The sequence below is a fragment of the Rhodnius prolixus genome, unplaced genomic scaffold (assembly GCF_049639745.1).
Source record: "Rhodnius prolixus isolate KJV_2025 unplaced genomic scaffold, Rpr scaffold_4, whole genome shotgun sequence".
In the NCBI taxonomy this organism is placed as follows: Eukaryota; Metazoa; Arthropoda; class Insecta; order Hemiptera; family Reduviidae; genus Rhodnius; species Rhodnius prolixus.
In genome coordinates, this window is record NW_027411614.1 from 32350707 (window position 1) to 32364363 (window position 13657).

Consider the following 13657-nt stretch of genomic DNA (forward strand, 5'->3'; position numbering starts at 1 on the left):
TCTTTCAGAACCTTGACGCTTTTGGCTTGAAAATTATATTACTCTACATCAATACATGCATGCAAGAATGGTTTAGTATTCTGCGTAACAGATAATAAATAAAACTAATGTTTGATCTAGATAAATGTTGAAAGTTTATTATATTACCCTATAATTTAGAGATAAATAAAATTATACAATATATACAAAACAAAAGTGAAATCTTTCTATTGTTCAGTATTATGCAAAATAAATTTTACCAAATAATAAATTTATTAAACGTGATCTCTGACAAAACTTTTCATATAATGAAAAGTATTTTAGAATAAAAATTTGTCTTCAAGGCTGTCAAAATTCTGTGTTTTTATCTATTTTTATTGTCACTGCAATTATTTAAACAAAAAAAAAAACACGGCATACGTTTTGCCTTTCATAAAGTAGTGTTTAATCAACACACCAAATTCTTTTTCGTCCATTTTTTGAAAATCACTCGACTTCCTCGATTCAAACGAATGCCAAACACAAAGAAATAGACCGATCTGGCTGAAACTTGGTGTGTGTTCTTCCAAGAGATGCTACTAACTAAACATAACCTCGATACGCGCCAGTAGTGCTATCTCTCTGACTTTGCACGGACTTTTCAAACGACCCTCGTATTTTCTGTATTTTATCATACGGTATCATGCACTTTTGCCCCAAAGATTTCTGCTAGTCTTTGAATGTTCTTATTGTAATTTAAAAAGTAAAGTAATGCCTACTTTTCAAGATGGACTAGGCATACAATTTGTATCAAATTAGGTGTCGTGGTCGGATACTGTTATTACGAAATTACTCATATTAACCATTAAATAAAATCTAAAGCCTACACAATCGAACAATGCACATCGGGCATCGCCTCTAACTGCTCGGCTAACGTGGAGATTCAGTGAAGAGTAAGCAGCCATTACAGCCAAAGTGAAAGATTTAATACAAAAACTATGTCCTGCCTTGAGGAACCTCTTCGGTTGGATTTCAGTTAAGTTGCAAACTGTGCATAACTGGCTTAAAACCCTCTTGACAACAATACTTCAGACTAGGTCCCCTTACTCGTCCTACATTCTCTCTCCACTCTTCACCCTGGCCTGATCCAGGTTATTCTTTAACTTATGCACGAATTTTTTCAAATAGCTTCAAAGTTTTTTTTGTTTTGTAATTCTGCTGCTACATTTAATAAACGATTTTTCAACAAAATAATTAGTGAAAAATACTTAATTTAAAACCAACGTTAGGCTTTCCTCAGATTAATTAAGGAGATGGGTAGCGTCTATCGAAGGATGGCATAATGTTGAGAGGTCTTGAATAGCAAATAACCAAAAGTTAAGTAAAGTATGTAAGGTGCTCTTCTCTAATCACGAAACTTAATTGGTAAAGTGTGTCTGAAAAAATATTTTTACCTTATAGCAGGAGAGGAAGGTTAAAGTTCAGATCGAAGTGCAGCTTAAAAAAATAAATAGGATACTTTCTAGGGAACAAAAAAATAAAACAAAACAAAAAAGTAATAAAATGCCATTGCAGTCTCCTTTCATATTCTCATATTTTGAAAAGAGACTTCTCAAATATTATTTAAAAGCCATGAATACATTAAGATAATAAACTGAAGTTAAGACATAATAACATTAGACATATTCATAAAGATGATAGATTGTAAGTGCATCAGAGTAAAGGTTATCGTCCTATACATTAGTTTCTAAAACACGAGATCTTTAACCAAGGGAGAGTCGAATTTCATTTAAGATTCAATTACACTTATTGACAAAAAAAAAAAAAACTGTATTCTGTTGCTCCCTTAAAACCTTGGATCCTCAAAAAAGTCACTTATGCGTATAAATATAATGTCCCAGGCATTTTGAATAATTTTTTTTTTTAATTGTTATTACTTTGCAAAAACCGAGAGATTGGAATTGAAGAGTCAACATTTATTAAAAGATATTGAAGAGTCAACATTTATTCATTCATATAGAATAATTTTAATAATTTGATAGATTCCCATGTATCTCAGCAACATTGAAAAGAAACGTAATTCTGGCCATTTATTCTGTTTAACTTTAAAAAATTCATTTTGCGCTAAGAAATATGTTTTTCTTTTAATATTCAGAGGGCTTCTTCAGCAAAAAGAGTATTGTCAGAGAAAATACAGTTATAGATTTTTCTGTCCTAACTTCGTCTTACTAGGTTTGGAAGGAAAGTACAAATTATTATTAACTTGCACATTATAAAGTAAATAAAGAAATAATCTTGCTCAAAAGGCAATCGTCTTCACCTTCAACAGGCCATTGTTGATCAAGACAACAAAACTTCATACGTCACTCTTATACTAATTCATATTCATTAAGATAGCATTGTTTATGACGTGATATTCATATAAATAAATTTTTAAATAAATTAAACTTAATTCTGCACCATGTGTAAACAACAACATAATTTAATTTGTTTTCTGTCCTTTAGAGACCCAGCAAATGGTAATTTTAAATCAAGAAGCTCAAAAGATTAAAACACGCCCAACTCATTGAAATTATTAACTCACTGTAACAAATAAGTAATTGTTTGTTCAAAGTTTCATATTTATCTACTATTTTGTCATATTTCGTTTACTAATAAATGGTTCTAATAAAAACACAAAATTATAAAAAAACTAATTAATATATTTTCTTATCATAATAAAAATTTTTATAAAATAAATTTAATAAGATCCTTGTGCTTCTTTTGAAGATCATAATTTTTTGAACTTTGGTTCGAAAGATGCGAGGTATACCGTTAAGTCTATAGCTGCGTTCAATCTGTTTCGATACTTATTTTTTTTAAAAATATATGAAGAAAAAGTTCTTTCTACTAATTTCGTACTAGTAAATGGTAATGATAGTTTAAGAGCTTTCTCAAGAAGTTGTTCAAATTCCTTATCAATGTTTAACCAAAAATTAATTAGATTGTGTCGTTAGAATTCTTCTTGTAAAGCTCTTTCTCATAATTCTATTATATTTTCTTTATCTTTTATTGATAATGATGTAGTTTTTTCTAAATTTTCTTAATAGAAGAAGTTTGAAATCCAATTATTATTTATGTTTTCGGGTATTGGAAAATACTCTATTAAAGACAATTTTAATCTTGTTAAATGTGCTATTAATATTATATTATACTATACTTAATATTATATTTTCTCGTTTATCTTGAGACAGACCAACCTTATTTTCAAACAAAAAAATATGTAGAGTTTCGAATAACCCCGGTTGATTGTTTTCGATACACTGTTTCCAAAAATCTAATTTCTTAATCATACTTTCAAATTTAACATTAATTTAAGTTATTTAGTTGCAAAAAAAAATCAGATAAACAAGCAAGCGCCAAAAGACAGATAAAATAATACAATTTCGAAAAAGATCAAAAGGTTGTCTTATAAAAAAAAAAACCTATGCTTAGTACTTTAAAAATTCTCGAGTTTTTGGAGCTTTTCTTTGTAAAATTAATAGTCTTCTGGAAGGCGCTTTGTTTTGGATTTTGCCTAATTACATCAGGAGCCACATTCAAGACGCGGCCGCGAAGACCAATATATAAACCTGACATTCACTTAGTACCATCAGTACACAATCTACAACAGTTTGACCAACTGTAATATAAAATATTAAATTAATTTCAATATAAAATAATTATCAATAGCTTTAAATATTTCGTCACCCGCTATGCGTGTGGAGAGAAAATGACAAAGTAAAAGATTCCCTTCAAATTCATTGTGTACCACAGGTTGGGAAACGCTGCTCTAAACAATATGGCTTATATATTTGTGTTGAAATAAAACTGATCCAATGAGGATGTAAAGCTGATCTAAGCGGAAACGAAGCTACAGAGGATTGCAGCAAATCTCTAATTTCAAAGTAACTACTTTTTTACGACTGCTTTTTTTTTTATCCTATTTAATACTTTACTTCAAAATTTGTTGCTGAATTCTGCCACTACTACACACTTAATTCGATAACCCTTTAAGAGCGCTAATCTCGGATATTGATTAGGAAAAACAAAGAAAGTAAAGTAATTGTTTAATTAATCAATTTTTAATTAATTGTTAATTTTGGGGGGGGGCAGGGCCAAGGTTAATTTTTAAATTAAACTAAGGCGCGTGAGCTGTAATGTTTATGACAGTGGACTTATTAGTGAGAGACCCCCCCATATCAAGTACCTGCATATAACTAAATTTTTATTTGTTAAAAAATATGAATAATATAGTTCATCGTTAAAGGTGAAATATTTTTGTTTTACAAGGGGTTGTGATCCTATTCCACGAATTGAATTTGATAATAGGGCGTTCATTGCCGAAGACCGAACATCCTAAGGCGAAGGATATTTCAGGAAGGATAGCACTCCGAAATTGAGTTTTTTACTCTAATGTAGTAATAGTAAACCAAAAAATGGAAGTGAATGGCTGCTTTATAAAACCGTACATCCTGACGAAGGCTACTTCAAGGAGGCTTTGCCCACAACAATTGGGTTGTCGCGCTAATTTAGTAGTAGTAATAGTAAAAACTGGAATGTCAAAAATTGGACAAGATTGCCACTTTTTTTTTCATAGGGTGTAAAGTGAGGTAACTTAAATCACATTAACATAATTAAACTTCACATCTAAGTATTACAAAAAGGAGCAACCCAAAATGGAAGGTTCAAAATTCAAGTACATTTAGGCAAACTATTTTACATTTAAGCAATATTTCGTACAGGTTGAGGTGAAAATAGTTTTTATTGTTTTTCAGATAGCTAATAAGTTTCTGAAGTTATGAATTTACATCAATCTTTTCTCTCAGTAAAGCCAATCCCATATGTTCACTTTGTGAATATACACTTTCATCGCTATCTAATCAAGCGCACATTTAGATTATTGTTTTAATTCAAAAAGCTTTAATTGATCACTGAAAATTAGAGTGACTAAATGACATAATTAAGCGAATAAAAAGTATTAATTTTGTCTCTTAATAATTGCGTGTTATTCATATTTAAATATAATGTTTGACGTATTCAATACCCAATTGGGAGTTCGGGCGCAAATGCAAGTACTAAATATTTATATTATATTTAAATAAGTTTATAAGGAAGGTTCTGGAAAAAATATTAAAACAAGTTTTATGAATAATAAAGTTGAAAAAAAAAAAATTATCAGTTAGGCCATGCCAATCCAGGTGTTTTATCGACAGTAACTTACGAGCAAAGCGTTTCGATTAAATGATTATACAAAAGCTCATCCAAAATATACATAATAGTTACCTAGTGATACAAAGAAAGAGCATTGGGTAACTAAATCATTAACGCAGAGGCTCGCTAAGCACGAGTGCGAGGTATGTAAATTAAGTAATGAGACTGATTTTTTAAAAAAAATTTATTCAAAAAAAAATTACAATTCTATATTGTCACCTTCAAAATAACTTCCTTCTGAAGCCACACAGCGCTGGAGACGTTTCTTCCACTCCTCATAGCAGTGCTCGAACTCCGATACTGGAATAGCCTTCAGCTGGTCGGTTACAGCCGTTTCAATGTTTTAGACTGTCCCAAAATTAGTTCCCTTTAGGTGATTTTTCAACTTCGGGAAAAGAAAAAAGTCACAAGGACTCAAGTCAGGCGAATAAGGAGGATGAGGAGCCACAGGAATGTTTTTACTGGCCAAAAACTCGTTTATTGAAATTAAAAAAAAAAACCAAGGATGGCGAAGTTGGAGATCAAATGCATGCTGATTTGTTTTTTCGATATCCACGGAATCGTCCACAAAGAGTTTCTACCTAAAGGTCAAACGGTCAATCAACACTTTTACCGAGACGTTCTTGAAAAACTTCGAAAAAGGGTCATTCGAGTGAGACCAAACATCAAGAACAAGTGGTTGATGCATTAAGATAATGCTCCTTGTCACACAGCAACTTCAATAAACTTCGTTACAATTTCGAATATCTCCAATCATGAGAACTAACCCATCTTATGTATATCATCCATATCATGCATGTCGTACTTGAATTTTACACCAGCCATTTTCACATGTAATTCATTGCTTTGTTGTGAATACGTATTCAAAGAAGATAAAAGTTTAATAATAATAGATATATTTTGTATTGAAAAGATTGAATTTTTGTGAATATAAAAGTTTGGTTTCAATCTCCACAGTTTAAGTCCGTAGATCAAGATTGTAAAGGTTACACTTAACATTAATTTCAACAAAATATAATGTAAACAAATTTTTTTTTTGTCATGATGTTTCATTTCTTCTACATACACGCTTTACTTTGCTGTCTCATTTAGAAGCTTTAGAAAAATACGTTTTTTCTGTCTTATAGAGCCTTAAACCGTGTAAAACTAAAATTTAATGTTAATAATCTATAGGATCAACACTTCTCAATAGTTGAAATGGTATTTTTCTTCCTCTGGACGAATGTAATTGTCATATCCAAAATAAAATTTAAAGACCAGTTAAGAAGGAAGCAATGAGTTAATTTAAACTCTTAAATAAAGAGAGTTATTCTATCAGTGTCACTTGTTGGTGGTTTATCAGGGTGACACCACAACCTGAAGGGAGTTCTCCAGGCCTTACATAGATAATATTTTAACAAATCTCATTTAAATAAGGAGTACGTTTTTTCTTTAAAAAAACCTATAAATCTTTTTAAATAACCTTAAATTTTCTGGTTAAAGTGCAGTTTAAGATTTGAGAACTTAAATGTTGTTAGATATTGCGATTTCTTCGAACCGCAAAATGGTTTCCAATTATGTGTATAAAATGTCAAAAAATAACAATTAACAAGTTAATAACTTGAAAATGTGGAGGGTCCCTAGTGCGGATAATTACGTTAGTTAAGTAGAATAATGAAAAGCTCCAATGATCAAGCAAAAGTGCACATAAATAAATAAAAAAAAAGTATAATATTTAAATGATAACCACGTTATTTAAATAAGAAAATAAATCACTTTATCATAAGAGATTATTTAATTCATTAAGAGTCAGCAAAATAGTTACACTTAATAAAGCAGACCTTGGGGAGAAAAACAAGTCTTTATTGATAATACGAAAGGAAGAAGGATGTACCATGTGATTATTCATCATTAAACATAAACGATAAATAAAAATAAATTAAAGCAAATGATCTTAGTAAGAATAATCACATCATTTCCATTACCACCATCCTTCTTCTAAGGTTTGCTTCCAGCAAGAATTTTTTTTTTTAATTAGCAGGCTTCGATAATGATTCACTACAATTTTGTAAAAAGATTTTTTGGAGGAATGCCTTCTTAATCTCAAATTTTTAGGAAAAAACTTACAAAGAACAGAGGTAGGTCTTTTACTTATCTTATCTTAAATAATTTTTTTTAGAAAACACATTTCAAAATTGTTTGTTAGAAATTTTAGGAATAAACTGAATGTTAACTTAAAAATGCAACAGAATTAAGAAAACATATAGGAGAAGTCACGAACTAAGAATTTAAATGATAAAAACTAGCATTCTGCATTCATCATGTAAACGTGCTCGAGTATTTTTAATACATATTCAGATAAAAATTCAAGTTTATTTCTACATTATATTGCAATGCTGGGACATTTTATCGAGAGTTAATGGTACATACTGAGCACTAGTTTCTTTAAAAGATATTAAGAAGGCACAGTTTCAATCCAATTAATTCGTGAAATCTAAAAAGACCACAGTCAAGTGATAGTCTCTGATGGAATTATTATTGCATTTTTGAGAAATGGCTAGTTCAGTACCAGAACTAGTGTCAGTAAATTTTAGGCCTGTATGTAAATGAATGAATTGAATTTTCTGGCTAAACAGGTGGCGGCTGATGATCCAGCTGTTGCAGATAATGGGCCCTAGTTTTCGAGAAGTCTTAACTAATTAATGTGATATAAATTAATGTCATACGTCATTGGCAATAATATTTGCCTTGTTATATAAGAGAATGCAGACAATCACGTACACTTTAAGTGCACATAAAAATATTTGGTTTGCTGTTTTTATACGGATATATATACATAAGAATCTGACACGATTGCAAAAGCTTAAGTAGCTTATAAAGTAATAAAAAAATAAAATAAAAATTGAATTTCTATTAATATCCTAAAATGGAAATTTAGACAAAAATCCCTCAATACTTCAAGAATGAAGAAGTTTCAAGTTTGCAACAATTCGCTCTCCATGTACGAAGTACCATACTCTTAGCGTTAATAAACAAAAAAATAGAATGTCTCGTGCAGTATCATTTAAACCAGCGTTTCCCAACCTGTGGTACGCGAGTTGCTGGTTGTTGGTATACGAAAAATAATCAATAATGGCGGACAAAAAACTTTAAATCATAAAAATATCTTAAAAACGTTTTTTCCTATAATTAGTAAAAATTATTTTAATTAAAAATGATGTTTTTTTTTTTCCGACCGTTGTTGATTGATGATTTTAGGGAATATCGAGGTGCGGTCAAAATTTGTTTTTGTATTTATGACCGCACCTCGATATTCCATAAAATCATTAATTAAAAATATTGTAGAGAATTGACAATATGTCCAAGAATATCGAGGAAAAGTGATAGACAGAATAAAAAAAAAGTAAATTTTTCTCAATTCAAGTAGATGAGACCACAGACGAAGCAAACAATGCTGTATTCCTTGTTATTGCTAGTTACATTAAAGTCAATGAATTTGAAGAAAATATTTTACTTTGTCATTTTCTCTCCACACGCAAATATTTACAAACAAAATATTTAAAATGACAAAATATTTAAAGCTATTGATAATTATTTTTTATTGAAATTAATTTAATATTTTATATTATAGTTGGTCAAACTGTTGTGGATTGTGTACTGATGGTGCTAAGTGAATGTCAGGTTTATATATTGGTCTTCGCGGCCGCGTCTTAAATGTGGCTCCAAATTACATTAGTAATTTAAAATTAGCTGTATCCATCAGGCAAAATCTAAAACAAAGCTCCTTCTCTAAGACTATATATTTTCAAACAAATGTACCACAAACGCGAGAATTTGTAAAGTTATGTGCGAAGACTTGATGAGTTTTCATACTTCTCTACTCTTTCATACAGAAGTGAGGTGGGTTTTTAGTGGTAAGGTGCAAACCCGCTTTTTCGAACTTGGACAAGAAGCAAAAAACAATCAATCCTTTTGATCTTTCTTCAAAATTGTATGATTTTATTTGTCTTCTGGCGCTTGTTTGTTTATCTGATTTTTTTTGCAACTAAATAACTTAAATTAATGTTAAAATTGAAAGAATGATTAAGAAATTAGATTTTTGGAAACAGTGTATCGAAAACAATCAAACGGGGTTATTCGAAACTCTACATATTTTTTTGTTTGAAAATAAGGTTGGTCTGTCTCAAGATAAACGAGAAAATATAATATTAAGTATAGTATAATATAATATTAATAGCACATTTAACAAGATTAAAATTGTCTTTAATAGAGTATTTTCCAATACCCGAAAACACAAATGATGATTGGATTTCAAACCTCTTCTATTAGGAAAATTTAGAAAAAACTACTTCACTATCAATAAAAGATAAAGAAAATTTAATAGAATTATGAGAAAGAGAATTCAAGAAGAATTCTAACGACACAATCTAATTAATTTTTGGTTAAACATTGATAAAGAATTTGAACAACTTCCTGAGAAAGCTCTTAAATTATCATTACCATTTACTAGTACGGAATTAGTAGAAAGAGCTTTTTCTTCATATATTTAAAAAAAAAAAATAAGTATCGAAACAGGTTGAACGCAGCTATAGACTTAACGGTATACCTCGCATCTTTCGAACCAAAGTTCAAAAAATTATGTTCTTCGAAAGAAGCACAAAGGATCTTATTAAATTTATTTTATAAAAAATTTGATTGTGATAAGAAAATATATTAATTAGATTTTTATAATTTTGTGTTTTTATTAGAATCATTTACTAGGAAATGAAATATGACAAAATAGTAGATAAATACGAAACTTTGAACAAACACATACATATTTGTTACAGTGAGTTAATAATTTCAATGAGTTGGGCGTGTTTCATTGTAATTTGTCTCATTATGTGATGTGGATACATGATCACCCTGTAAAATTTATAATGCAAGTAAAATAACAAATAAAATAACACTCGCAATAACAAATTTCACGAAATACAATCAAAGAAGTGGTTCAATTTTGCGTACTACCAAGTGGTACGCGAGCCAAAAAAGATTGGGAAACCTGATTTAAACGTAAATGTCTGCTGGTTAGTGTGAATACACACTGCGTCAATCAACTTTTTTTTTTGTTTTTTTAATTTTTTTTTAATCTGAGAAAGATGCAATTTTTATAAATTTTTCTTAGGGCATTTAATTGTAAAACCTAGCTTTGTTTCTTATAATTGTCATTTCATTGTAATCTACGAATGAAAAATCTTGTAAACTGTCGCGTCAGAACAACTTTATTCAATCCTGGGTAGTATTCTTTAAAGGCCCTAGGAAGATAAAAATCTTTAAAAATATCATCTGGATTCGAACCTGGAACTCTCGGTTGGTAACTCAAGAACCTAATCTCTCCTATACACATAGATTTAAAAGTTCTAGCTTGGATTTTAAAGTCCACTGAGGCACTAAAAGAACTTTCTCTTTTTCTTTTTTTTATTTTATTCAATTCCAAAAACTCCATCTCCAGTACTTTGATAATCATACACGTTGTTAGAAAAATGTGTAGAATGTGCAAATTATAATAGCTTTCATAAAAAGACACTAAATGAACTCATAATTGGTAGTTTCAAAACTACTTTCTTCATGGTAACCTTGGGCTAACTCCCACGCTTTCTGTCATAAGTAAATCTAAGCAGTTCATTTATTGCTCGTACAATCTTATGCCGAACTTTAAGAAAAGGAGTTTTGTACAGAATTATAAAGAATTTGTAAATATTTGTTTTCTTCAAAAAATAAATGAATTAAGATGACCCGAAAATCTTTTGGTTTATATCAAAATGGAAATGTTTATTCATCACGAAATTTGTAACTTGTCTCAAAAAAAAACTAAAAATCTTTTCCAACTATTTAAAATTACAAACTGATTAAAAAAAATAAGAGTAGTTATTTCGATTATTTTAACAGTGCAAATCTCATCAACTCAAAATTTAATAGACAACAAAACAAAAATAAGCAATCAAAATAAGCTATTTATTATTTTAATTTCTTATTTTAACACCTTTTATCCAAATTATTATTAGGAAACACCTTCCTTTCCAAAAAACAATCGAAGACAATATATTTGATTAATTCTTCACAACTAACTAATGACATATGTGGATATCAAAATAATTACTTTTCCACCACAAATCGCCTATAATTTCAAAATGTAATAGATCTTGAAAATACTAAATTTTTAAGTGTTCAGTTAAGTCCGGAACTAAATGAATAAATAATTACATAATCCTTCTACTTCCACACATGTTTTCTTAAGACAGTTACTCAATATACTAATCAAAGGCAAGGTATACAAATTTGTATACTCCCAATCCTTCTATAAAACCCATTGTTGTCCTGTTAGAGGCAATTCTCAACACTTGCGCTGGGAATAGAATTGGTAAAACTAAGATTCAATTTATTCTTCTTAATTGCTAAAGATAAATATAATAATGTCAGCTTCTCTTTTATTAATCGTAAGATGCAAGCAGATAACTCGTGAACTCTGACCTCCAGCAGAATAACTTGGAAATGCAGAAATGTGAAATGCAAGCTAAGAAAAATGATTTATTTAAATTTAGCATTCTGCATACATTGATACTGAAAAAAAATTATCTTTAAACCTAATTTTTAAGTTGTTTCTGAATATTCTAAAGTTAAAATTAAAATAAACTAACTTACCTTTTGGCACTTCTGTAGAATTCTGCAGCTCATTACAGAAAATTGTAGTGGAAATAGCTAAAAGCAACAAAGTTCTCATATCTACAGAGACACAGACGACATTAGATGTGCAATTCGTTCATTTCAACTTAATATCATCCCAAATATCAGACTTGAAAGTAATAATGACAACTTAATCGCTACACACTCTTTCCTGCAACACCACATACAAGTACAACAGGCTACCAGTACCAAACAATGGCTTCAACAAACTAATTGGCAGTCCTTTTATAAAAAAAAAAAAAGATTAGGATTGTGAGTAGGGATGAACCAAGGGGCGAATTTCAATTCGATAGTGAATGATCGATGGACGTTTTTCACATCAATCGAATAAGTAAAGTTTATATTATTTGCTCTTATCTTTTCTGTTACGAATATACTACATAAGGTAAAAGTAAAGAGTGAATGCTATTATATTAGTTAACCATTTTATAAATACTTTTTTAATTCTATCTATTAAAATGTGAAATTATAAACATGGAGTAATATAGGAATGATTATCTGAAGAATAATCATTTCGATCTACTAGTAAAATGATTCAACTTGAGATTCAAAACGAATTGGATTGTTCCCTCCAGTTAAATCAATGAAGAGTAGAAAAATTGGGGTGCGGTATCTTAGATTTGGACGAACTTTTCAATAGTTTTTAGTAATAAAAATTCTCTTCTTTTCTTAGCCCATAGTGTATGGAAAGCGACAAAAAAAATTGAAAGAATTTTCAATTTTCTATAAAGAGTATCAAAAATTAAGTTACAATTAAAAAAAAAATCAGCAAATTTCATTACAATTTAAACCAACGATAAACATGGAATTGAAGGTTTGAGTTCTTAAGATCAATAGCGTTTTGATGAATTAATAAAAATAAAGAAAACAATCCAGTTTTTATTTCAGAATCTATCTAGAAAGTGCTGTTATCTACTTGCAGCACGCAAAAATGGATTTCACTGAACTAGAATACTTTTTTTTTAATTTACAGCACGTCAACATCTGTGGTTCCGGAGCTTTCTTCAGCGCTCTGCCGGCCTCCAGACAGTGTTCTTTCGTTATAAATAACCATGCTCATCTCCACTCTCTCGTCACACAGATAACACTGTCCATCACCGAACAGTGAGCTGTAAGAAGCTCCTAGGCTAGAAAATCTAAGGGGCCAGCAGATAATAAACTTAAATTAAGAGTTGCCCAATTTCAGAGCTAGAATTAGTTAGATCTTGATTTTCAACTTTCTTTGAAACTAGGACAAACATAATTCTATTATTTCACAGCTCATCAAATACTAAAAGATCTCAGCGGTTCAGATTCCTTTGAGAAATACCATAAAACATATATCGTAAGTTCCTCTTTACCATCAACGCAAAATACAGCGAATGACTTACACTATGTATTATTTTTTTTTTGTGGGCGGTCCCTGAGCGCTAGCTCACACCCTCACTACGTATAATTATTAATTCTACTTATATATAAATATTATATTTACTCGCAGCTTTAGTTTCAACTCATAAACATTGTAACTGTCCGCTAGAGACATTTTTATAATAATGTTGAAAAATTATTTATTTGAAAAAAAAATTAAATGTTTTACCAACTTTTTTTTACCTAAACTCAATATATTAAAGAAGGAATGTACCAATTAACTTTAATAAATTTTAATAAGCATGTAGATTGTTTTACTGGCTGTCCCAAATCAAACCCTGTATGAATACTCAATTTATTACATTAAAAAAAGAAAAATCGCAGAGAGTGTTTTTCTATCGCCCATACATCTTGTAGG

The 13657-nt window shown here is 29.8% G+C and overlaps 1 protein-coding gene across 1 annotated transcript in view; it reads right to left on the reverse strand.

Moving 5' to 3' along the window:
• Positions 1–12103, reverse strand: part of LRP1 (LDL receptor protein 1) — a 66897-nt gene extending 54794 nt beyond the window's left edge. The window contains exon 1 of the mRNA XM_074131866.1: positions 11851–12103. Within this exon, the coding sequence (XP_073987967.1) occupies positions 11851–11929 (79 nt within the window). The 5' untranslated portion in view covers positions 11930–12103. The remainder of the gene's footprint in view (positions 1–11850) is intronic.
• Positions 12104–13657: the final 1554 nt, after the last annotated feature.